This window comes from Hemicordylus capensis, chromosome 5 (assembly GCF_027244095.1).
Source record: "Hemicordylus capensis ecotype Gifberg chromosome 5, rHemCap1.1.pri, whole genome shotgun sequence".
Lineage (NCBI taxonomy): Eukaryota > Metazoa > Chordata > Lepidosauria > Squamata > Cordylidae > Hemicordylus > Hemicordylus capensis.
This window is the reverse complement of record NC_069661.1, coordinates 221,310,177-221,336,025: the sequence shown is the minus strand read 5'-3', so window position 1 is coordinate 221,336,025 and position 25,849 is coordinate 221,310,177. Positions and strand designations below refer to the sequence as shown.

General features: G+C 46.3%; 1 protein-coding gene across 5 annotated transcripts; it reads left to right on the top strand.

The window, feature by feature from the left end:
- Positions 1-17: 17 nt before the first annotated feature.
- Positions 18-23,958, top strand: MCM5 (minichromosome maintenance complex component 5). 5 transcript variants are annotated; one of them, XM_053257359.1, is made up of 17 exons: positions 18-166; positions 695-870; positions 1,341-1,467; positions 1,767-1,895; positions 2,277-2,449; positions 4,942-5,097; positions 5,850-6,016; positions 7,601-7,772; positions 9,000-9,111; positions 10,462-10,605; positions 11,696-11,761; positions 12,750-12,926; positions 13,320-13,432; positions 15,220-15,348; positions 17,909-18,051; positions 20,533-20,660; positions 22,533-23,958. In XM_053257359.1, the coding sequence occupies exons 2-17, from the start codon at positions 704-706 to the stop codon at positions 22,632-22,634; spliced, it is 2,205 nt and encodes a 734-aa protein (XP_053113334.1). In that variant the 5' UTR covers positions 18-166; positions 695-703; the 3' UTR covers positions 22,635-23,958. The 5 variants fall into 5 exon arrangements, with proteins under 5 accessions (XP_053113334.1, XP_053113335.1, XP_053113336.1 ...); XM_053257360.1 differs by having other exon boundaries at positions 166-297; XM_053257361.1 differs by lacking the exon at positions 18-166 and adding an exon at positions 171-264.
- The last annotated feature ends 1,891 nt before the right edge of the window (positions 23,959-25,849 follow it).

Sequence of the window (25,849 nt, the reverse complement as noted above, 5' to 3'; positions counted from 1 at the left end):
TGAGCCAATCACTAATGCTGTCATTCGCTTGGACCAATAAGAGTTAAGAATGTCCGACCGTGGGCGGGCAAAGAAACATTTTCCCGCGAAAACCTTTTGCGTCCTTCTTGTGCGGAGTGGCGGAAGTTTGTTTCCCCTGGAATAAAAGCTGCAGTTGGGAAAGCCGGTGAGTGTGTGCCTGGGGCGAGGGGGAACCGATGTAGGTGGGCGCGTGAGAGCAGCGTCCCTCCTCTGCTGTGCTTGGGGGAGTCAGTTGGATTTTCGGTAGCTCCTCCTTCCCCCTTGATCGTGGAAAGGGTGAGAGGGGGAGGGAAAAGCTGCTTTGTAAGCAGGAATAAATAACTTCTAAAATTACACGTGGCCGGACCGAGTATGCCCTAGGACTCTTGATTCCAAATTATTGTAGTTATTGTCTTATTTCCAGTGGTTGTGTTGAAATAATAAAACTTTTATGAAGGTTTGCTGTCCGAAAAAGGCAAGGCCATAAGGAAAGAAGAAGGATTAGGCATCTGTAGGGTTTGACTGACGTTCCCGTAGAAAGGAATGCATTTTGCTTAAGCTCTGATACACTTCTTTGTGTTTCTGGTCTTAAGTGCACTAAGCTGTCTAGTTCAGCTCAAGTCCTGCATTCCAGCCCCATGTGGACGATGTGTGCCTTTCCCTGCACTTACTACTCTTTTCTTTTTCTGCACAGTGAATCGCCATGTCTGGCTTTGACGATCCTGGCATCTTTTATAGTGACAGCTTTGGTGGAGAGCCAGCGGCAGATGAGGGACAAATCCGAAAGTCCCAACTGCAAAAGCGTTTCAAAGAGTTTTTGAGGCAGTACCGAGTTGGGACAGACCGGACTGGCTTCACCTTCAAATATAGGTGTGTTTTCCCACTGTATAAGTCAACCTTCTTTGGCATATGTTTATAACTCTTTAATTTTGGGTAGGTGCTCCAGGAAATGCCAAAAAAAATAAATTCCTGATCCCTTATCCGTCTTGGTTTTCCTCTGAGAATCTGCAGAATAAAATACTGGCTTGCCAAGTCTTCCTGCTTCCTAACTGGGATACAGCTACAGTCCTCTGTATGCTGACTTTGGAAGTAAGCTCTGTTCTGTTCAGTGGAGCTTACTACTGAGCAAACATGCTTAGGGTCACATTATGTTGTGTTTTGTGTTCTATTCCTAGTACTTCATGATTCTTAAAGGGGGCTTCTCTGGGTCAGTGTGGCTGTTAGTGTACGTGGGTTAGCTAGCTTGCTGTAAAGTTCTGACAAAGGAGTACTAGTGTGTGCACGTGTTGCTTTTAGTCTTGCCCAGCCCCACTTGCCCCCTCTTTCTCCCTGTGTCTCAGAGATGAGCTCAAACGGCATTACAACCTGGGCGAGTACTGGATTGAGGTGGAGGTGGAGGACCTGGCAAGCTTCGATGAGGACCTGGCAGACTACCTGTACAAGCAGCCTGCAGATCACCTGCAGCTGGTGCGTATGGGATGGAGTGAGAAGTTGTGGGAGGAAAATGCAGTAAATACAATGAATATTTATGTACCACTTTTCAGCAAGAGTTCCCAAAGTGATATAAATGATAGATATAAATGAAATGGCTCCCTGTCCCCAAAGGGTTCACAATCTAAAAAAAGAAACATAAGATAGACACCAGCAACAACCACTGGAGGGATACTGGTGCTGGCAATGGACAGGGCCAGTTAACAGATCGGTTTGGGGTGTTAGTCCATAGTTGTTTGCTTTTGATCTTCTAAACCGTGTCATTCCTTCTGCAGCTAGAGGAAGCTGCAAAGGAGGTGGCTGATGAAGTAACACGTCCTCGTCCAGCAGGAGAGGAGACTCTGCAGGATATCCAAGTCATGCTGAGATCAGATGCCAATCCAGCCAACATCCGCAGCCTCAAGGTAAGCTAGAAAAGGCCTTTTGAGAAACCATGAATTACTTGATGCCCAGTAATGAGCCACTAAAAGTGGATGACAAGCTGTAGTTGTGTGAAGCAAATGCAGCTTCCTATCCTCTTGCATTCAGAAGCCTTGTTATTCCCCATGAGGTGGCACTAGCCATAGCTCACTTGTATGACCTGAGAAGTCTGATGATGTATCCTTATTTTGGCAGGAAAACACCAGTGGGTTAGTTGCTCATTTGATCTTAATGGTACAGCTGGGGAGGAGGGTGAAAATGCTCATTAATCTTTGCCAGAAATTTGCTTGCAATAATCTTTTGTGTGCAAAGGTTTCCTTTTTGCAGCTATCTCATTGCTATGGTTTCCTCTTAATCTTCTTCAGTCTGACCAAATGTCACATTTGGTGAAGATCCCAGGAATCATTATTGCTGCTACTGCCGTACGAGCCAAAGCTACCAGGATCACCATCCAGTGTCGTACCTGCCGGAATGTCATCCCCAACATTGGCTTGCGTCCTGGACTGGAAGGATACGCCCTTCCGCGGAAGTGTAGCACGTGAGAGAAGGAGGCTTAAAGTTCCTCTGCTGCTTGTCCATTTAATCCTATATGTAGCATCCTTCTAGTTGTTTTTTAAATGACATCCTACATTTCATCTTAAATAAGAAATCAGCAGGTTATGTACATCTTAGTATTATGAAATAATTGCATGAAACAGTGGCATTTTAAACACAACTGGCATAGACTAGTTGAAATCCAGCCCCTCCCTGCCCCACCTGCTCTCATGGAATAAAACCTTGTCTGAAAATTCTCCTGGGCTTAGTGAAGAGTTCCACAATAGCGGCACTACAGAAAATACATTGGGCAGGAATCTAGACTGTTAGTCATAACTAAATCCCATTGAAATCTTATATTGTGAACCGTTTAGGGACTTTTTTTTGTATGGGGTGCTGTATAAATGTACTAAATAAGATTAACGGGGCTTACGTTAGTCATAACTAACTTGTCCCATTTATTTCAGCAGGGCTTAGTCATGACTAGCTTAGTTTGGTTCTTGCATCTTGTTATCCCAGCCCCCAAAATAGCAGAGCAAAGGGATTATTACAGACACTTCAATGATTCGGTGAAGTTACAAATATCCCCAAAGTACTCTGGGTGGCCCAGCTGTAAATCTACAAATGTTATTATTGAGAATATTTCTATTCTGCTTTTCAACAAAGAGTTCTCAAAGTGGCTTAAGTAGAGAGAGAAAAAGAGTAAGATGTTTCCCTGATCTCAAAGGGCTCACAACTTAAAAAGTAATATAAGGTAGACCAGTGACAGCCACTAGAAAGATGTTGTGCTGGAGAATTGGAGAAATAAGGATAACTGCTCTCCTCCTGCTAAATATAAGAGTCACCACTTAAAAGGTGGCTCTTTGTCCCTTTAGCAGGAGTACCACGTGTGACCAAGACCACCTAGTCAAAAGAACAAACAGCAGGTGGCTGCTCAGGAGGAGCAGTGCCCTCCCCCACAGACAAAAACAAACAAGCTAAAGGGTCTGACTTACCAGCAGCCAGGGAATCTTCCAGAGCAGAGAGCTTCTTCCAGCCCCTCCTCACCTGCCTGTAACTTGTTTTGGTCTTACTGGCTGGAACAGCTGCTACTCAAGCTGCTCCAGCCAATCTGATTCCTAGGGGGCTCCTTCTGGCATTGGCCCCAGGAAGAACCAAAATAATGGGCTAAAATGCACTTCCTGGTTGCTTCAGGGAGTATATTTTTAATACATGTTCTCCTCCTTCCTGGGGGGCAGTGCCAGGAGGAGCCCCCTAGGAATCAGATTGGCTGGAGCAGCTTGAGTAGCAGCTGTTCCAGCCAGTAAGACCAAAACAAGTTACAGGCAGGAGAGGAGGGGCTGGAAGAAGCTCTCTGCTCTGGAAGATTCCCTGGCTGCTGGTAAGTCTGACCCTTTGCTAGCTTGTTTATTTGGTGGGAGGGGGGATACAGTCCCTGCTTTCTATCCTCCTTCTTGCCTTTTTCTCCCTGCTTTTTGCCTGTTGGTGGTGGTTTTTGCTTTCTGCCTTCTCCTCCACCCACCCCAAATGCTTTTGTTTTCTATTTTTGCCCTGCTTTCCTGCTCTTTCTGTTTTCTTCAGTGCTGGCAGGCTTGGGTAAATTCCCAGCCCACTGGCATGGAGGAAAGGGTTGGTGGGATAGGCTTCTGCCTCAGTGACCAGGTTCTCCCCTGCTCCAATGCCCACCAGCCACTACTGCCTGCCACTGTCTAAGTATCGTGTGTGTGTATACTCACTCACACACCGGCCTGCTTGGTCTGAAAGCATAAAGGTATTCACATGACCTATGGGGGGCAGGGAACAGGGTTTCACTGACTGACCTCCTGCCCCCGGACCATAAAACAAATGTTGCCTGGAGCGTTGACTGCATCCTCCAGCTGGGATGATGCATCCCGACCTCCGGATATACCACAATGCACTGTGCAACAAGCACGGTGCCTTGTGGGATCCCCTAGGAGATGGTCTCTCTAGGTGCCTGCCTCTGTATGCCCTTGGGCTGTAAGTAGCCCGAGCGCGCACACTATCCTGGCAGCCCTTGCACCCTTAACCTTGGCTAAAGGTTGGGCTACAAAGTGGGATTAGGCTGGGTGGGAACACCGGCATCTGGAGTGATCCTGGTGCTCCACACAAGCAGCCTACCTCAGGCTGGGCTGCCCTAGCGTGGGTTAGGCTGCTCATGAGAACAGCCTTATAGAGTAGCAGTAACTTAGTGATGAGGAGAAAGCTCATTCTTTCAGCACTGCCTGGTGCTAGAAAAAGGAGGAAGGGAGTGTTCAGCTCAGTGGAGGCTGGTGCTAGTGACTTGCCATGCTCACATCAGGAGGGAAGAGCTTTTGCTATGGCCTATCTGCTAAGCAGGTTGTGGACTCCTGGGGTTCAGATCCTGCAGTTATGGGCAACTTGTTTCTCTTGGCCATATTCCCCCCCCCCCCCCCATCTGCACATGGGATTTCATGGGAAGGTACTACATAATCTGCTTCTGTTTTCCCCTCTCAGGGAGCAGACTGGCCTAACCAAGTGCCCTTTGGACCCATACTTCATTGTTCCAGACAAGTGCAAGTGTGTGGACTTTCAGACGCTGAAGCTGCAGGAGTCGCCAGATGCTGTCCCTCATGGAGAGATGCCCCGGCACATGCAGCTGTACTGTGACAGGTGATGCCACTCTTAACAGTCCTTCCTACAATGTTCGTTGTAGACAGAGAACTTGATTGACCTACCATTGACACTTAAGCGGAATAGCTCTGTTGGTACAGGTGTCCTCTGCTCTCCCTTTAGCTAAGCTGGGGAAAAGATGGTCCCAGAGATTTGACACCCTCTCTCCTTCTGACCATTGCTTTACTAACCTTGCAAAGAAAATTTTGAGGTCCCCACCCTCTTTGTAAACTTTAAGTAATGAATAACATGAGACAGTAGTCCTTTGGATAGTAGTGGTACCTGGTAAAAACTGAGCTGGAGCACAGAAATAATCTGTTCCCAATTTGTTCTTAAAGCAGGGCTGGACAACTTGGGCCCTCCAGCTGCTGCTGGACTACAGCTCCCATCATTCCTGACTATTGACCACTGTGGCTGGGGGTGATGGGAGTTGTAGTCCAACAGCAGCTGGAGGGTCAAACTTGTGCAGCCCTGCTTAAGGAACAAACAAACAAACAAAACCTCCATCTTCTTGTCCAGTTTGCAGTTCCCAAGCAGAGTCATCTGCCAACCAAGCTACTGCAACTGTACCTCTTGAATTTCTTTCTGCTTGTGATGGAAGTCATTGTTGTTTGCACCTGCTGGTCCAGTTCTGTAACACATTCCGCACTTTGTATCCCTTTCTCTTTGGGGAGGAAACGATGGGGTTTTTCTCGCTGCTCTAGCAGTTTGCTTTCCTCTCTTACTTATGCTGCCAAAATTCCCCTTTCTAGGTATTTGTGTGACAAGGTTGTCCCTGGCAACAGAGTCACTATCATGGGCATCTACTCCATCAAGAAGGCTGGTCTGACTAAGAACAAAGGCCGGGACAATGTTGGAGTGGGCATTCGAAGCTCTTACATTCGTGTGGTGGGAATCCAAGTGGACACCGAAGGGTCAGGTAAGACTATTCTCGGGAAGCTCTGCCCCTCATCTGGGGTGGTTGTTATGTAATGCCTTTTAATTTTTATTCATTTTGTTTAGGTAGTTGCCAGGGTATCTTGGGTTAAAGAACAGACCTTCAGTGCTGTGGCTGAGGGTAATTTAACCCAGGGAATCCCCAGCTTGGTATCCAGTCTCTTGGCTCCTGTTCTAATGCTAACTTGTATTAGAAAAGTATACATGAAATGGATTTAGCATTTCAGTGTGCACAAAATGGATTTAGCGTTCCGTTCCGAGCTCGGGACGGAATGCTAAATCCTCAGAACATTCCATCAGAGCAACCGCTTGTTCCATTGGAACAATGCCATTCTGACTCAGAACATTCCAAGCGCCATTTTGGAATCCAAAATGATGCTTGGAACATTCCAACTCAAAATAAGCCATTCAGTTCCAAGCTCAGAACAGGCCCTTCATTTGAAAGGTGTCCTGTTCTGAGCTTGGAACACTCGAAATGGACCATTCTGAGTGCAGAACATTCTGCACATCCCTAACTTGTCTTATATTCCACTTTAAAAAGAAATGACTGGTGTGTTGTTTTTTTAAATGGCTCCTCAAACTTAGGATATATCCCCATCCTCACCCCGATCCCACAACACGCAGAGAACCTGGTGCTTTGATCACTGTAACTGTTCTCTGCGTGTTGTGGAATCAGGGTGAGGATGGGAATATATCCTAAGTTTGAGGAACCATTTAAACAAAAAATCAGTCATGAAAAGTAGAACAAATATCTTGACCTAAATTGAAAGGTAAGACACGATTAAAATATGTGTTATATATTTTTATTCCATGTGTACCCTACCTTTCCAATAGCCTTAAAATACCTTTTTATGTGGGTCCTCATATCATACTTATTTTACATATATCATTTATATTTAGATATATATTCTATTTATACCCTATCTTTTACAGTAACCCCAAAATCTTTTATATGTATTATCCTCAGTCATTATCAGTGGCTGATTTCTAGACTAAATTACTCCAGAGTAGTCCTATTGAAACGAATTAGACTTTCGAAGTAACCCCTGATAGTATTGCTGAGTATCAGTCTGAATGTCAGCCAGTATCTTCACTCCATAGACTGTGCCAGCAAGTTCAGATCCTGGGTAGGCCAATGGCAACTCAGCCAATCTTAATCTTCAGCCTTCAAAAAGTTGTAGGAAGTTATACTAGATCTCCTCAACTTCTTGAGGTTATTTCCTCTTGGTCAGGCTCACTTGCTTATGTGCCCCCATCTAAAAGATCTCTGGCCCTGCTAATGTAAGGTAGCCACCATAATACAGGTAGTCATGTTTATCCATCACATTGCAGCTTCTACCATATTAAAAATGTAGTATCCAAGCATTCTGTGGCCACTCGTATGTTAAAAACAAGATAGGGTCTTCTAAGCATTAAAATAAAATGCCAGTATTTGAATATGTAAAATTCAGGCTGGCATGACATCACAGCAGATGTTGGATTTATTTTTTTAAACTGTCCAACCTGTTATGAAATTGATTCCAATAATTTGATATTTCTTTTTCCTTCCCCACCTTCCCCTCTCTAGGCCGCAGTGTCAGTGGCTCTGTGACTCCTCAAGAAGAAGAGGAATTTCGGTCTCTCACTTCTATGCCCAACGTTTATGAGACGATTGCCAAGAGCATTGCCCCTTCCATCTATGGCAGTACTGATATCAAGAAAGCAATTGCATGCATGCTCTTTGGAGGTTCCCGAAAGAGGTACCAGCTATGGGCTTCAGTGGGGGAATACAGTTGGAAGGAATTCCAGAGGGTAGCCCCCGTAGTCTGCTACAGCAAAAGAGGAATTTAGGGACCCCTTAAAGACTCAGACTTATAGTATATGCTTTGATGGACTAGTAGAGTCTAATTCATTAGAAGCAGAAAATATTACATGGCAATGAGGATCTGATAAAGTGTAGATCTGTGCATTTGGTGAAGTGAGCTCTTGTCCATGAAGGCTTACAATAAATCTGCTTGTGTTTTAAGATGGTAGTTTTTTTAAGATTCTTCTTGCTGGGAGGAAGTGAACAGCTCTTCTCCCATTTTATGGAAGAGCAGTCTGCTTCTCTAGCTAGATGCTTCCTTGACTTCCGCTTGTGTTGTGACTGTTCCTGGTAGGTAGAGCAGAGCTTCTTACCAAGGAGTGCAGAAAAGAATAATGAATGTAATCTTCCTTCCTCACTGGGGTAAAACAGAAATGGACACATTACCTATAGAGCCCTTAACAGCTTGAGTCTGAGGTTTTTAAGAGAATGCCTTCTTCGTCAACCCCACCGCCTCTCAAGATCATCTGGGGAGGTCCAGTTGAGGTTGCCACCAGCTCAGTTGGTGGTGACTCAAAACTGGGCCTTTTCTAGGGTTGCCTTAAGACTCTGGAACTCGCTTCCTAATGAAATTAGAGTCTCCCCTTTTCTGAAAGCTTTTAAGAAGGAACAAAAAACATACCTGTTTAGTCAGGCTTTTAGTCTATAGTTCTAAAGTTTTAGTTCTAATTTATGTTAATGGTTTTTATATTCTGAACCGCCCAGGGACTTTTTGTATAGGGCGGTATATAAATGCTATAAATACTATTAATCTGCACTTCCCAGTGGCCTTGAAGTAGTTTACGTAGAAATAAATAAAATGATTCCCTGTCCCCGAAAGGCTCACAATCTAAAAACAAAAAACCATTAAGATAGACACCAGCAACAGCCACTGGAGGGATGCTGTGTTGGGGATGGGTAGGTGAAATGAATATGTTCAGTGTTCAAATGGTGAAGTTATTTGTTCAATGTTCATGTGACGTGTTAAGGATGAGGAGAGGTAGCAGTAGAACTCTTCTCTTCAGAGATCCAGGATGCTACTCCTGACATGTAGCTGCTTCCTTGGCATCTCGGTGACCTGTTCTGGGGATTTTTTTTTTTTCCTGAACAAAACTTTTTTCCCTCTCCATGGCTTGCTCGGTAGGCTTCCGGATGGGTTGACCCGCAGAGGGGACATTAACCTGCTCATGCTGGGAGACCCTGGCACAGCTAAGTCCCAGCTCTTGAAGTTTGTAGAAAGATGTTCACCCATTGGGGTAAGTGTCCTGGTTGCCAGTTGTTCATATTGCCACTGCCACTGGGAGATCTTTCATACCAGAGCTTCTTAAGGCAGTTCAGCTTATGTGTTTTCACCTTGCAATGCATGTGACCTTCAGGACATAGACTTCTTTGGATGATAAACCACTTCATCAGAACTCCGCCTGAACATCAACGGCAGAATTCTTTGGGCATGACAAAATAGCCATGAACATATGTCAGTTTACTCCAAACTCCAGATTTAGTGCAACTCCCTTGCACAAGCACAACACATTTGCACAAGTGCTTTATTAGTTTGGGTGTGAGCTAATGTGTGTACCTACACCTGGAACTTGCCATCTTATAATTCATTTGGCTTGCATCCTGTAACTTAAGGTGGCTTCTGTTCTTATGACCACTGAAGGTGGCCTTTGAGTTGGTTTGTAGATATTAAACTAGTCCTGTGATCCCAGTTAATCACATCCTGGTGCACCATTTTTAAGAGGCTAAAGAAAATCATGTTGAGTCATGATGTGGACTTGTGTTGAACCATTTATGAGACCAATTTTAACCTCTGCTTTTACTTCCCCACCCAACAACTGCAATCTTAATTGGAACACTTTGTTCTTTGTCACCTTCTAACTTGCTTTCTTACTTCCTTACCAGTTGTCTGAGCAGCCCAATCCTGAGGTGAACCAGATGCAGCTCTCCACTGTTTCCCAGTTCTTTCTCCTCATCTCCCATGCTTCCCTCCTTGCTCTGTTTAGAAAGCTTTGCTTTTTAAACCTTTGAGCCACTTTAGTTTAAAGTGAAAGTGAACCTGTTTAGAAAGCTTTTCTATGCTGAGTTTCAGAACTAAACGGCTAAGGACCAGGATGCTGAAAGGCTCATCTCCTCCCATAAGAGCCTGCCCATTTCTTTAAGATCAGCTGGACAAGACCCTCCTGTGTATCCCAGCACCTGACACAAGTGTGATGAGTGGGAACATGTGCAAGTGCCTTTCTCATAGCCGTGTCTGGGAATTCCCTACCTAGGATTATCCATCTAGCTTCTTAGGAACATAGGAAGCTGCCTTATACTGAGTCAGAACATTGGTCCATTTAGCTCAGTATTGCCTTACACTAACTGGCAGCAGCTCTTCAAGACTGCAGTTAGGCATCTTTCCCAGCCCTTCCTGGAGATGCCAGGGAATGAACCCGGGGTTTTCTACATGAAAGCATATGCTCTACCACTGAGCTGCAGCCCCAGCCCCTAAGTAAATGACTAAGCTACTAATTCTGTGGCTGCCAGGTTTTGACAACCATATTACAGTGTTTTCCTTGATTCCTGTACAATGTGCTGTTCTGCCTTTCCCTCTTCCCCCCTCTCAGGTATACACCTCTGGAAAAGGCAGCAGTGCAGCTGGTCTGACGGCGTCTGTGATCAGAGACCCGTCTTCACGGAGCTTCTTCATGGAAGGAGGAGCCATGGTGTTGGCCGATGGGGGAGTGGTTTGCATTGATGAGTTTGATAAGGTACAAGTTGGATGGACCAGAATAAAAACATAAGAAGAGCCTTGCTAGATCAGGTCTAAGACCTATTTAGTCCAGTACCCTGTTTCCTACAGTGACCAGCTGTTGGCCATGTCAGACAGTGACTTACGTCCTGACCAGTGTTCCCTGTAACAGGGATTCTCAGATATTGTTAACTGCAACAGCCATAATCCCCAGCCAAAGACCATTGCAGTTGGGAATGCTGGGAATTGTAATCGCCACCATCTGGAAATCCATGTTGCAAAAACACTGATCCTGTTGCTTGTTGTACCATTGTACCATTAAACTTGTTCTTATGCAAGAAGATCACATAGCTGTGCAAAATTACGGGGATTTTCAGAATGGCTCTGTTGTGCAAAAGTTCCTTTGAAAACATATGCCACAGGTTGTGCACCTGTTGTGCAAGCACAGCTATAGTCTGGAACATGAGCTTCAGCCTTACCGCAGTTAGCTAGCACAGCACCCTTGCACAATCATTCCATTAATCAGGATGTCCACCACTGTTCACCTGTGAATACTATAGTCAGTGTTCTCTAATTATTTTCGTCTGTGTGTAGAAAGAGTTTTGTTCTGGGTGGTGGTATCAAGGCAGTATGTGTGCACATGCATTCAGAGTGGGGCTTTCGTGATTCAACCTGAGTGGGATCTAAAGTTAATTGAGCGGACATCAGAAAATGTGTGAGCACACATTTTCACGCCTTACATGCACACGCCTTAGAAGGAACACTGACAATAGTTAATTATGAAGGGTCAGAAATGTGTTGATATTCGTTCTATAGTGTAATGCAGTTTGTAGGATTCTCTGGTGAGATTCTGTGAGAATTTTGTGTAATGCTTTTTTAAAAAGAGAGAGACTAGTACAGGTTTTTTACTTGTTCTGTGCTTTTTGGCAATGAATGGTTGAAGTTGTTGCAGTGGCCTGGGAAGGTTCTGGATATGGCACCAGCTCCCTGTGTCTGAGAGCAGGAAATAGTACAGGCTGCTGGGTGGTTCCTCTCTTCTCTCATTCACATTCCAGCCTGTGAAACCTGACACTGACATTTATGGATTTTGTTTCTCTCCCCATTAAAAGATGCGTGAGGACGACAGAGTGGCTATCCACGAAGCAATGGAGCAGCAAACCATCTCCATTGCCAAGGTGAGCTTATGGTAGGCAGGACCCGCCTCTGAGCAGGGCTTGTTGCTTCCTTGCTTAAGCATCTTCAGTTTGTGGACCTTGTATTTGGGGTGGTGGTGGGTAGGGATGTGCACAGACGGCTCGGAGAGCCACCAGTGGGGTGAGGAATGTTTCCTTCAAGCAGTTAAGGAGCTCCTTATCTATTCGTCCACCACCTCCAGCCGTGTGTCTGCTGACACCACATGGAGGCTGCAGGGAACAGCACCGCAGTCATGTGTGACCTTTTGGAGAGCAGGCACCACTGCTGGAAAAGTGGCAAGGCGGCAGACAAGGAGCTCTTTTCCCCTGCTTTTTAGGGGAACCGCTCCCCACCCTGCCAACCCACCTTGAATGCTGGTGCCTGAGCCAGTTTGGCACTTCCCAGAGGAGGCGCCAAACCGGCTTGTGCACATCCCTAGTGGAGTGTATTGCATTCTGATTTTAAACTGGAGATACATATGAAGCTGCCTACTGTTAAGTCAAACAATTGGTCCACTTGGCTAGCTTAGTATTGTATGCCCTGGTTGGCTGTTGCTCTCCAGGACTTTGGGCAGGGGTCTTTCTCAGCCCTACCTGGAGATGCTGGGGGTTGAACCTGGGACCTTCTGGATGCAATAAATGTGCTCTGCTACCATGACAGCCCCTTCTCTAAACATCTAATGATGTGGGCTTTGTTTCTTCTTAACTAGCATATGGAGACATTGTGGACTTCCAAAGTAGCTTCAAGCATCCTTTTTACCTTCTAACAATTATTGAATGTTTTATCCTTCCTGTGAGCTGTGTTGGATGCTTCTTTGAGTAGAGCAGCATGCAGGTTTTAAAAATAGATCATCACCTTGGCCAGTGGGCCCAGACATAATTCAGCAAAAATTGGGAGAGGGCCTGGAATATGGGGTTTATTATCCTGCCTACTTTGCTGCTCTTAAGCTCCTGCTGATCCGAGTTCATTTTCACCCTGGCACTCGTGCAGGCTGGTATCACAACCACTCTGAACTCGCGCTGCTCTGTGTTAGCGGCTGCCAACTCGGTCTTTGGGCGCTGGGACGAAACGAAAGGCGAGGAAAACATTGACTTCATGCCCACCATCCTGTCCCGATTTGACATGATCTTCATCGTTAAGGATGAGCACAACGAGGAAAGGGACATGGTAGGTAACACAGTGTAGCTCAGCACCAGGGGATGGTGGTAGGCGCCATAGGGCTGCCTGCTTGGGATGAGCTGGGCTTGCATCTTGGAAATCTTGGATTCAAGCCTCGCTTCTGTCCTGGAGTCTCTGTATGGATTACCCAAATAGCAGTATCTTGATCTCCATGGACTGGGAATATTACAGATCTCCTGTGCAGGATTATTTCATTTTTGGAAAATAATCTTTGCAAAATAAACATGCTTAAACCACTTCATAAATGACAAATAGTAGTAGTGGTAAGGCATAACAGAGCCATTGTTAGAGGCTGATATAAACTCCTGTAAACTTCATACACGTTAAAATGGGAAGAAGATGGGTTCAGTATGCATTTTGCTTCCAATCCACCTGCTCTAGACACTGGCCAAGCATGTGATGTCACTGCATGTGAGTGCCCTGACACAGACCCAGGCTGTGGAGGGAGAGATTGAGCTGAACAAACTGAAGAAGCTGATCGCCTATTGCCGAGGGTGAGTTTCATGGGGAATTGTGGTGGTAAGCCCTTGGGAAGGATGGCAGAACTCTGGGCAGGCTACAGAATGCGCAGAGGTCCAAACTAGGCTTGACATGCAGTCACATGTGGATTTCCCCTATTTTTCTTTTTAGACTAAGTACCGTCAAGAGGCTGAGAGTAGAGGCTGCTTAACCTTTCCCTTCCTGCCATTCTTCTACTCAAAATCACACACAACCCAGCAGCTTTGCTACCTGCAAGAGAAAAGATTTGGTTCCTTCTACCTTTTCCCCCCCTCACAATAAGGAAAACCGCTGTGAGGTTGGGTGGTGATTTTAAGCAAGAAAATGGCTGAAAGGATAAAGCAATTTCTCTCCCACATACTGGTCCTCCACTGAAAATCTCTCCACCTGCTGAGGCTAATTTAAGAGCAAATTGATGGGGAATGCATGCATGCCACTCTATATTACGTCTGCTTTGTAAAAAAAATTCCTTATTACAACAACACTTATGGGGTAGTTGTTCTATATGAGCTGATGGTTTTCAAAATCATATAAAAAGGAAAACTTAGAAATCTGCCCTCTTATTCCACTCCAGTTGCTCACTCTTTGGAAGATAAGAATTTTTAAAAAAAAAAAACTTAAAAAGAAAATAGAAAAAGATAACTACTGACCTAAAAAGGGTTATTTAGCTTGTAGTTTTAATGACACTGTCGCTCTTCCAGATGAGTGAAACTACCTTAAGTGGCGCAGAAGGTTGCTGGTTCGATTTTTCACTGGTATGTTTCCCAAACTATGGGGAAATGCCTATATTGGGCAGCAGCGATATAGGAAGATGCTGAAAGGCATCATCTCCTACTGTGCGGGAGGAGGCAATGGTAAACCCCATCCTGTATCCTACTAGAGAAAACCTTGGCGGCACACATTACCTTTACCTTTGGGTAGAACAGTCTCTGATATCTGTGCAAGAGTTAGATAATGAAGTCGTTCTCGTGACCTGCTCTACCTAAGTAGGGCAGTGCTAGCCTAGGTAGAGCACCTGCTTCCCCCCGCACCCGCTTTCCCCCGCACCCACCAGCAGTGCATGGTGCATTATGGGGATCCCCCCCCGAGTCTGCTAGCCACAGCTAAAGGGAGGCTTCCTAGGCGGGTTTTTCTGCCACGGTGCCACAAGGATCGGCCCAATCCCTGCAGTACACACATGCGTGCAAAGCCGGCTGGGCTCCCTTAGCCCAGTTTTGCACATCTGTGTGACTAGCCTCACTATCAGGCTGGATGTTAAACAAAGCGGGGGAGGGGGGGGTTGGGGGGAAGTGGGCTTGATTTAATAGCCCCAAAGTCTTGAACAGGAGGAGTTACGTGCATTTGATTTGATCATTTCACTGGGTGCCAGGGGCTGATTTCAGGAAGAACCCAGGGCTACTGGGACAAAAGAACCTAATAGCAGTTTCCTCGTTTGTAGAAAATCTAGCAGTTACTTAGTTCTACCTCCACTACAGATCAAACCACACTGAGCCCTATGAATGGCAGAAGGCAGAAGTAAAGAGAAACATGGCTATCTATATTGGCCAAGCTGGAGATTAATTTTCAGTGGTGAACAAGGTGCAGAAACTGAATCAACAGAAGCCAAATTGTGTAGTGTTACCTCAAAGTTGGAGGGCATGTAACCCCCTAAAAGTTCCATCTTCCGGTGGTTCATCGTTTTCCTTGAATTTCAATATCCCTCTCCTAGACAACTAAATGCACTATTTCCCAAAGCGTAGAAAAATGGACCAGCATGGCTACCTACACTGTTTGTCTCCTGTAGGAAGTGTGGCCCTCGCCTTTCTGCAGCGGCTGCGGAGAAGCTGAAGAACCGCTACATCCTGATGCGCAGTGGCGCCCGGCAGCACGAACGGGAAAATGACCGTCGTTCCAGCATTCCCATTACTGTTAGGTAAGGGAACAGCATGCAACTTGGGTAATGGGAAGGGATGAGGTAATGCTGAGGAAGCCTCTGGTGCTGTGCCCAGGACAGATCAGACAACTGTTCCCCAGGACTGTTGTGTAGTTGCTGAGTATACTATTCCACTGAGAGCTTGGATCTCATAGGCATGTGAGCATTGCGCAAGAGCTGCATTAAAGGACCTTGCCTGGTTGGTTGTGCTTGGCCTGAACAAGGAAATGACGTTCTCCATAGGACTACATGCCAGGGCTGGCCAACCTGAGACCTTTCAGCTGCTGTTGGGACAACAAATCCCATAATCCCTGGCTATTGGACAATGTGGTTGGGGGTGATGGGAGTTGTATTCCAACAAATAGAACCTCAGTTCGGTCATCCCTGCAATGTGCTATTCAGGGAAAGAAAGACTTTGCTATGTGAAGCTAGTGACCGTGTGTGGGGCTTAGTTCTCATGAGATGGTGAACTTGTGTCTTGGCTGAACCACTTCATACTTTAGGGAGGGGATCACACGACTGAATGCTCTTCCAAAGAAAGATGGAGAATGAAAAGATCCTAGTCTTCATGTCAGGGAGATGGCTAGGCTAGAATCCTTTCCCTTGATATTTAGCTTACTGTATGCAGGCAACTCTTCATATAGAGAACCTTTCAGTCTTGGAAGCCCCCATCTGCAGTCTGAAGTGCAAAAGCCCAGACAGTGGAACAGCTAGATTTAATGCTTACTGAGAATGTGGCATCCTTGTCTGAAGGGGCGAACTCTTCCTTCACTTTAGGGAGCCCCATCGACAAATAGACATTCCATGTGTCAGAGTGCTCTTCTTTCTGGGCAGAGTACAACCTCTGAACACAGTTACTCATCTCATCCACTACATGAATGAGACACACACAGTTGGCAGCTGTGTTCAAAGAGGCCTCGCTGACAGATTATACATGTTTAAGAGAGGGGAGAACTTCTTCCTTAGCTTCCAGTGGTTTGAGCAGAGGAAATGCAGCATAAGCTTCCTCTTGTCTCCTCCCCTGAGCTAAATAGCTTAGGCCTAGCCTCCTTCCCTGGGCAAGGAAGCACCTTTTTAAAGTGATGGCGGCTGATTTATATCCAACAGAGAGAAAGCAACGGTCTCTATCCAGTTCCAGTACAGCATCCCTCCCAGTGGCTGTGGCTGTTGTTTACCTCGTGTCTCTTTTAAGATTCTGAGCCCCTTTGGGACAGGGAACCATTTCCTCATTATTATTTTTCACTTTGAACTTTTTTGTTGTTGAAAAGTGATATGTATATATTCTTAATAATAACTTTTATTATTATTTATTATTATTATCCAAAACAAATGTAGGGGCGCCAAGGCAGATATCTTAGCCAAATCCCATTTTTGCCCATTACACAAGTGCTTGTACAGCTCAGCTGCATTAAGCTCCTTGCATTGGTGCCGGCATGGACCCTCTGCCGGTTTGGACACAAGGCCACATAAACCTATCCAGACATCGAGGCTATTCTCACGTTGGAGGGAAACCCAGATTCCCTCCATCATGAGAACTTGCAGGCGAGCCCGGTGCTTCCACGATGGCTAGCACGCCTAAATACCCCTCCCGCTAAACGAGGTTAACGGAGCGAGCGCTCGGTTAACCTCGTTCGTTTGATTGTGTGTCAGCTGACACACTCGGGGGAGAGGGGACCCCAGGAAGGCGCTGCACACTCGCATGGTGCTGCTGGGGGGCCATGCAGCAGTACTCCCCCACCTCCGCTGGGAAGCTGCGAGCCGCAGCCAGGTGTGGGAGTGCCCAACCAAAGCCACCCCTCCTCTGGGTGGCCGATCCAGCCGCCCAGCAACGAGTGACTCCTCGTATGTGTGGGGAGAGCGGGCTGTGTAGAACCCCTTAAGACTCTACGCACTGTGTGTAGAGCCTCATAATATTGTATGTGCATGCAGACGTCTGTGTGCACATATGTGTTTTTGCGTGAATGACTGCGTGTGTTCACTTATAACTATTTATTTTCCACAAAAGTGCTCAAAGCCATTTACATCGAAAAATGAATGATAAATAATAGGATGGGTCCCTGTCCCCAAAGGGCTCACAGTCTAAAAGGAAATATAAGGTAAACACCACCTACAGCCACTGGAGAGATGCTGTGCTGGGGCTGGTTAGGGACAGTTGTTCTCCCCTTGCTAACTATAAGAAAAGCCCCACTTTGAACGGTGCCTCTTTGCTCAGTTAGTGGAGTTACTATAAAAGTGAGGCATGAGTACAGGCCCCCGAAAAGGCAAGGTACAGATAGGAAGTGTACTACTGTATATACATACAGAACTGCATGCGCATATGCTGTACACCGCTTGTGCATACGATGAACATAATGTGCGGACAGGGCTGTCATCTCCATCCTATCCAACTGACTCACTGCTCGACAGTGGGTAGAATCTGGCTGTTAATTACTTCAGTATTGCCCTTTATGGCCAGAGCTTGCTTGGTATTCATAGCGATACTAGTTTGTTTCTTCCCCCTACTGGCTTTGTTTTTTGTGTGTGTTCCTTCTAAAGAGGATCTTCTCTTTGTGTCGTGCAGGCAGCTGGAGGCTATTGTGCGAATTGCAGAGTCCCTCAGCAAGATGAGGCTTCAGCCTTTTGCCACTGAGGCCGATGTGGAAGAAGCCTTGCGGCTCTTCCAGGTGTCGACCCTTGATGCTGCCATGTCGGGCAACCTCTCAGGTGAGGCGGCTGAAGCAATGTCACTCGCACAGCCTCCGTGTCCTCCTTTGACCAGAGGTTGCTTGTTGTTCAGAGTGATACTGAAGGGATGCAGACATGCTGCCCTCAAAGCAAGCGGCAGAGGAGACTGAAGGCGCTTCTCAAGTTTCAACCAGGGATGTGCACAAAATGCGGTTCAGAAGCCAAATCATGACGCATCTCTTTAAAAGAAAGGAATGACATATCTCCTTTAACACAGGAATCACCTGTGGTTTTGCAGCGGGGAAGCAGCTTGCCTCGGGAGCAAAGGGCTGTTAGTTCGAATCCCCACCTGTGTGCTTCCCAGACTGTGCCTAGTAAATTTGTATTTGTAGTTTCCTCTATCAGGCAGCAGCAATATATGAAGGCGGATGCTCACTTCAGTGACAACGGCAAAGGCATCATTTCATACTGTGCAGGAGGAAGGCAATGGTCAACTCCTCCTGTATTCTACCAAGAAAGCCACAAGGCTCTGTGGTAGCCAGGAGTCGACAACGACTCGACGGCACATCCTTTCCTTTCCTTTCTTTTCCTTTCCTTTCTTAACCTGGAGGAGAGCAGGTCCATACCTGCTCCTCCTCCGCTCACCACCATTTCCTCCCCCCATCAAGGTGTCTTCCAGCTGCCCACACACGACACAGGCATGGGCATGACATGGGCATGCACATGGCCGCCAAGCATTTCGTACACATCCCTAGTTTCAATTGCCCTCTTCATGGGGCAACAGTTTTATTTTCTGTGTGCAACTAAAACACTGTACATGTGACCTTTTTTAGAGAGCTGGTGGGATGGCTAAGAGGATGAGCAAGGAGGTCTCTGGATCATCTCTTACTGGAGGGGTTCCCAACCTTTGGTATTCCAGATGTTGCTGAACTACAACTCCCATCATCCTCAGCCACAATAAATTGTAGTGGGGGATGATGGTGGAGTTCAGCAATATCTGGAGTACCACTGGTTGGGAACCCCAGACGAGCACGGCCTTTTGGGAAGGAGAGCGACAGGGTGGCAGAGGAGCAGGTAAGGACCTGTATGCCTCATTCTTAAAGCTACCGCTCTCTGCCCCCCGTGGCTGCCCAAAACAATCTGTGCACATCCCTTCAAAGCTGAATTCTCATACAGCTCCCCTGGCGCTGCACAGAGGTGACCACTCCCACTGCAGCAGGCACCAGTGGGACTCCTTTAAGGGAACCGGAGCCTTAAAGCCCTCTTGGAAGGCAGTGTAGTCTCTTCCAGTGCTCACACACACACACAGAGCTCTGTAGAGAAAGCACTGGGGAGGGCAACACCTTCCAAGGTGGTGCTAGAGTTTGACAAGGCTTTGTTTCTCTTAAAGGAGGGGAAAAATGGCACAACCGTGTGGAGTCCAATGTGGTGGGAAATAGCCCTCACATTGAAAGTTTTTGTTTTGTTTTGTTTAACCAAAGTGGCCCCTGCTTGAAAAATATCACTGCACTGGGTGGTCCTTAAGCAAGCCACTTTCAAAAATAATAATAAAAATAATAATAAAAAGCAAGCCACTTTCTCTTGCTCTCATCCCTCCTGCAATATAGAGACAATGGTACTAACTTTCCTTACAGGGCATGGTAGGAGAGAATGTGATCCAGCCACCCTGCTGAAGCTAAGGAGGACTGGGTCTGGTCAGCACCTGGATGGGTTACCCCCGCGCGCGCGCACACACACACACACACACACACACAGCCCCCAGAAACTCCATCTTTGCTGCCTTGAGTTCCATGATGAAAAAAAGGCAGGATAGAAGTGTAATAAATAAAATGACAGGATTGCTGCAAGGAGGAGTACTGAGATAATGTAGACTCTAAGCATTGTAAGTATACAGTGCTGATTACTATGAGCAGAAGATGAGCTTGCACAAGAAGGGAGGAGCAATTTTTGTTGATTCTTCCCTCTAGACCCCTGTACTCCCAGAAATTTTGTCCCTGAGGGTCCCCCAACCCTAGGTGGGCTGCAGAGGGAAGGATTATTGGCAAAATCACCCTCCCCACTCTGGCACGAATATAATGTCTTGCACAGAATTAGTATGAATGCTGCCGATGATGATAGCTAGATTTAGTAAAACAATGCCAGAAGTTAAAAGATGATCTAGTTCCCCTGATAACTGCATTTGTTTTCAGACAAGGGTGGTTTCGTAGGATTTTTTGAAGACTGCTGCTCTTTCACCCCATGACTTGTCTCTTAAGGAGGCAAGAACTCAATACTTCTGTCAGTTAGCAGCCAACAGATGCTTTTACCTTCAGAGAAGGTGCCGTTGTGACATAACCCAGTTCACTCTTCTTGCACTTTCTTTGCATTTTGTCTGTGTTCCCAAAGGAGATCACAACTGCTCATGTGGATGCAAAATGTATTATGTGAACTGGGAGGTACATTCAATCCCAGAGATGGCTGCAGTAGGTTTCTGCAGGAAAGTGTCGGTGTGTGTCTTCAAATGCATCCTTTCTCCTCTAGGAGTGGAAGGCTTCACTACCCAGGAAGACCAGGAGATGCTGTCCCGCATTGAAAAGCAGCTCAAGCGTCGCTTTGCCATTGGCTCCCAAGTATCTGAACACAGTATCATCCAGGATTTTCTGAAACAGGTGATTTAAGAGGGCTAGCTCAGAGCTGCACAAATCCGGGTCCCCAGCAACTTCTGGGAACCCAAGGTTAGGTACCCCTGTCCTAGAGCAGTCTCGGCAAGCCAGAAAAAAATGGAGCTTTAGTTCGCCCCGGTCCATCACTCCACAAGCTTGGCTTGCTGAGATGCAAATTATACAACCCTAGTCTAGAGTCTGTGGACTTCTGAAGTAAATCAAGCCAAGTTCCTTTAAGGTCTCTTTCCGTTGTTGCTCAACATAGAAATGGCTCCCTACCATATAAATGATGGAGGCCTTTAAAGTAATATCTGTCGGCTTTCAGAGCTTCATTATAGGAAGAGTGTGTGTGTCTGTCAGTCTGTCTGAACCAACAGTTCTCACCTTGGGGTTTTCTGCCTGTGTTAATCCTGTATCCTCTTGCTCTTTGTTTCAGTGCTTCTAAGCCTACTTATGCCATTTTTGCACAGTTACTTTTTCGCAAGATCAATGCACCCTCTAGGCTTTGGGGAGCCCTTGAGCAAGATGCCCTTGGTGGGCCCCCTCCCCTCACTGTCACAGCTGCCCCTTCATTCCCCCCCCCCTTCTTCTGAACCTACCATGCATGGCTGCCCAAAGGGAGAGGGTGAAGCAAACCGAGCCTCTTGGTCTCTCTCCTTCCTGCTGTCACGGTTGGATCATTCAGATGGCAGATGGACAGGCAGTGACATCAAAGAGGAGAAGCAGTGGGGCCAGATTGCTCAGGGGTTGGCAGTGGGCCGCTTGCTGAGTGAGGCACAGGCTGTATTAGGCACCCACGATGCTGATCTCACACAGTGGCCCTAACCCAGAAAGAGAAGAATCAAGAGCCTCTCGCTGCCCAGAGGTTCTTGACCCACTTTTGCCTTGCTTCTGATTCTTAACTCCTGATTGTGCAAGTCGGATGTGAAGCGGATGAAGGGATTGTTAACTTTAGTAACCATGTGAACAAGACTGTAAGTCGTGTTATGTAGGTAGCTGCCTTATACCAAATCAGACTGTTGGTTCATCAAGCTCACTATTGCTTATGCTGACTGGCAACAGCTCTTCAGGGTTTCAGATGAGTATTTCCCAGCCCTACCTGAAGATGCCAGAGATGGAAGTCACCATCGGCATGCAAAGCAGACGCTTTCCCACTGAGCTATGATTCCCCACCCCCAGTTGTTCTGCGCTCTTGGGAGGAAGCGAGTTGAACAGGTTGTGATCCTCCTATGCGAGGGTGTAGCACCTGCATGCAGAGGGACCCCAAAGTCCTGTTCCTCCCTTCCCATCCTCCTTGGTGAGTGTGCATTGGCAATTCAGAGATTGAGAGGTTTGTGTCAAGTCATTAGGCAGAAAAGCAGCAAGGAGGGCTGGATGGGTATACTGGAGGTATGTCCACAACTCCTGTTTCCCCCAAATGACCTGCTATGTTGTCTGCATGCTGGATGAGGGAACAGGGTCCCTCTATGTGGTGGAGTTGGGGTGGCTCAGAGCTGCACAATTTCAGTTCTTCAGTTGGGTTTGGACTACAACTCCGTAATCTCCAGCCACGGTGGCCAATAGTTGAAATGCAGCCCTACTGTGGAGCAAAGACTTATTCAGGCCTGCTCAACTTAGGCCCTCCCCTAGCTGTTTTTTTTAACTACAACTCCCATAATCCCCAGCCACAGTGGCCAATAGCCAGGGATTATGAGAATTGTAGGCCAACATCCGCAGCAGGGCCGAAGTTGAGCAGCCCTGGACTAAACACACTGCATGGTAAATTACCCAGAGGTTGGATTCTTAAAACATGCCTGACGTTTCCTATCAAGCTCAGCTGCTGCATTTCAGCGCCATATTCTTCACAGCATATCTTCTGTCTTCTTACCTCCCGTGCAGAAATATCCCGAGCATGCCATCTACAGAGTGCTGCAGCTTATGATGCGCCGTGGTGAGATCCAGCATCGCATGCAGCGCAAGGTCCTCTTCCGCATCAAGTAAAACTGTGACTCCTGCTGTGATGTTTCAGTAGGCTGGCTTTGCCCACAGTCAGCACTCGAGGTCTGGGAGTCATTTGTGGGTTTCCTGCCTTCCCAACATTCTACAGCAAAGTCCTTCAGAATAAAAGAGTGATGAGAACAGGAAGAAGTTACTTCCTCAGTGCAGAGACTCTTCCAGGCCTGGAAGTAAGAGGCCAGAGATAAGAGCTCTTGTTTTTATTTGTTTCATTATCCCCATTAAAATGTCAGCTTGATGATTTGCTAGAACATTAAAAGCCTTTTAGCTGCATTAAAACTTAAAAATGTGATGTGATCATCACTGGCAGATGCTGTTGGGTGAAAGGTGGAATAGGGAAGGGTGGCCTGTTGCATACGGAAAAGAAATCTAATCCCATTTGTGTGTCTGTTAGATCTTTCCACTTCCATACTCTAGAAGTTTAGTTGTTAGGTGTGCTAAACTATACCATGATCTCGAGTGACCTGCATTGAGGTCACTGATACTGCCCCAGGGGCAAAGAGCTGGTTATCTACAAAGATCCTTTCCTTGAGAGGTGTGAGTTCCATGGCATGTTTATGCAACCAGACTCCTGCACATGGTGGTGACACATCAATAAGTTATTAGCCAGTAATCAGTAAAGTAATTTGTGTGTCTCATCCTCCCGTGGAAGAAAGGAAGAAAATGTGTTGGCCTTGGCAGAGAGGACTAGGAGCATTCCTTACTTTAGGAAGCTACCAGTGCAGGGGCAGAGATAATAGAGGCTGACGTACTACGCAGCATTGCATACCTGTCGCAATGTAACATTCACACAGTTGTGCAAGAGTGCTGTTGCGGTAAATGCAGGAGTTGCACAAATCCAATTGTGCCATTGACCGCCATTATTTCCAGTTGCTGTCAGTTGCACAACTGTTCGTGCATCTAGTGCAATGTTACATTGCAACCCGCATGTAACGTTGCTAGAGTGTCAGCCAGAGTGATTTGAGACATTTTTCAGTTTTCCTAAATGCAGGAGTATTTTTATTTAAAGAAATAGCTTGCCCATAGAGCAATCAAAGGCCATCATTTCCCCTACATCCTGACTTGCCAAGTTGCAAATCTGCAAAGGGAAAGGAAACGTGTGTGTGTGTGCGCGCGCGCGCGCGCGCATGCACAAGCAGTCTTCCTAAACTGAAGGATACTCCACTTTCAGGAAACAGTAAAGACTCCATATAGCAAAGTCTCCAAAGAGGGCATGGCCTTTTCTTGCATTCTCTTGTTTGTTTTCCCATTCTAGTTAATTGCTGCTTCTCTATAAGGATGCACAAAATAATAAAGTAGTTTAATTATACTTTATTTCTTATCTATCTTTCTTTTTTAAGCAAGGTAGCCTAGAACTTTAAATAGCATACTAAAACAGGGTTGATCAAACTTAGCTCTTCAGTTGTTGAACTACAACTCCCAATTTATTGTGGTTGGGAATGATGGAAGTTGTAGTTCAGCAACAGCTGGAGGGTCAAATTTGCCTACCCTTGTGCTAAAACCTCCAGCAGAGCCACTGCATGAGCCAAATAACAAAACACAGCACAGTTCACCTGAATATTCTCAATGGCTGGTGAATATAAGCATCCCTTTCTAGTTACAGGAAGGTACAAACTGTGTAGTCTGAGGCAAGCTTTCCTCAGTAGCAGATTCCACAGCAGTGGTGCCACCACCACAGTAAAGTGTGCTGTTGAGTTGGTGTCGACTCCTGGTGACCACAGACCCCTGTGGTTGTCTTTGGTAGAATAAAGGAGGAGTTTACCATTGCCATCTTCCACGCAGTACGAGATGATGCCTTTCAGCATCTCCCTATATCACTGCTGCCCGATATAGGTGTTTCCCATAGTCTGGGGAACATATCAGTGGGGATTCGAACCGCCAACCAAAACCCTAATTTGTTAGCTGTCTGATCCTAACCTCCCTCAGGTTATTGAATTCTGATCAGGGCCTCCTTAGAGGAGAAAATGCTCCATAAGAGAGAGTATTTATCAATATTTGACCTTTCCACTTTGACCTTTTTAGATCTTTAAAAATACTTGAATAAAGTTGTTTCCACACACAAATCTTTCACTCCAGCCTGCATCCTATGTCTTATTTTGGAGGGCCATGCTAGGAACATAGGAAGCTGCCTTCTACCGAGTCAGACCGTGGTTCATCTAGTTCAGTATTGTCTACACAGACTGGCCGTGGCTTCTCCAAGGTTGCAGGCAGGAGTCTCTCTCAGCCCTATCTTGGAGATGCCAATGAGGGAACTTGGAACCTTCTGCATGCAAGCAGGCAGATGCTCTTCCCAGAGTGGCCCCACCCGCTAAGGTGAATATCTTACAGTGCTCACATGTAGTCTTGCATTCAAATGCAAACCAGGGTGGATCATGCATAGCAAAGGGGACAATTCATGCTTGCTACCATAAGACCAGCTCTCCTCACATAGCATAATGGCAATTGGACTATGACAACTGAAACTCCTCACAGAAAGTTGCCCTTCTCCCTTACTGATGTCCCTGGTAGTTCTGGCTGGATCTGCCTCAACAGTGGGGCAAGGAGCAAGCCTTCTTCAGGAACACCTCCCACTCCATTCAGTCTGGGAGCAGAGCTAGAATTGAGTCAGTGCTAGAACTGAGAGTGCTAGAATTGAGTCAGAAAGAGCTGGTTTGCACAATACCTTACCAGCCCACGCAATGAGAAAAGAAATAAAGACAGCACTTTTCCTGACCTCTTCTATGGCTATCGCAATGCCCTCCGGGCACATCCTTTACCATGTGGGGGAGCTGTTTATCCAAACAATCGCTCTGCACACATTCCAAATATTAATTTAAACTAAGGGCCATTGACATGTTATTTTACAATGAGTATACAGCTACAGATCTGCACACAGGACTGGACTGCATGGGGACAAACAAGCTGAAACTTAATCCAGATAAGATGGAAGTGCTCTGGGTGGTAGAACTGATCATCTGAGTAATGAGATAAATCTGGTCTTGGACAGGCTCACACTCCCTTTGAAAGACAAAGTCCACAGCTTGGGGGTGCTTTTGGACCCAATGTTGTCCTTGGAGGCACAGGTGGTTGCAGTGTGCAGAAGTGCCTTTTACCAACTATGGTTGGTATGCCAGCTGCGACCCTATTTGGAGAAGTCGGACCTGACCTCAATCACTCATGTGTTGGTAACATTCAGATTGGACTACTGCAATGTGCTCTAT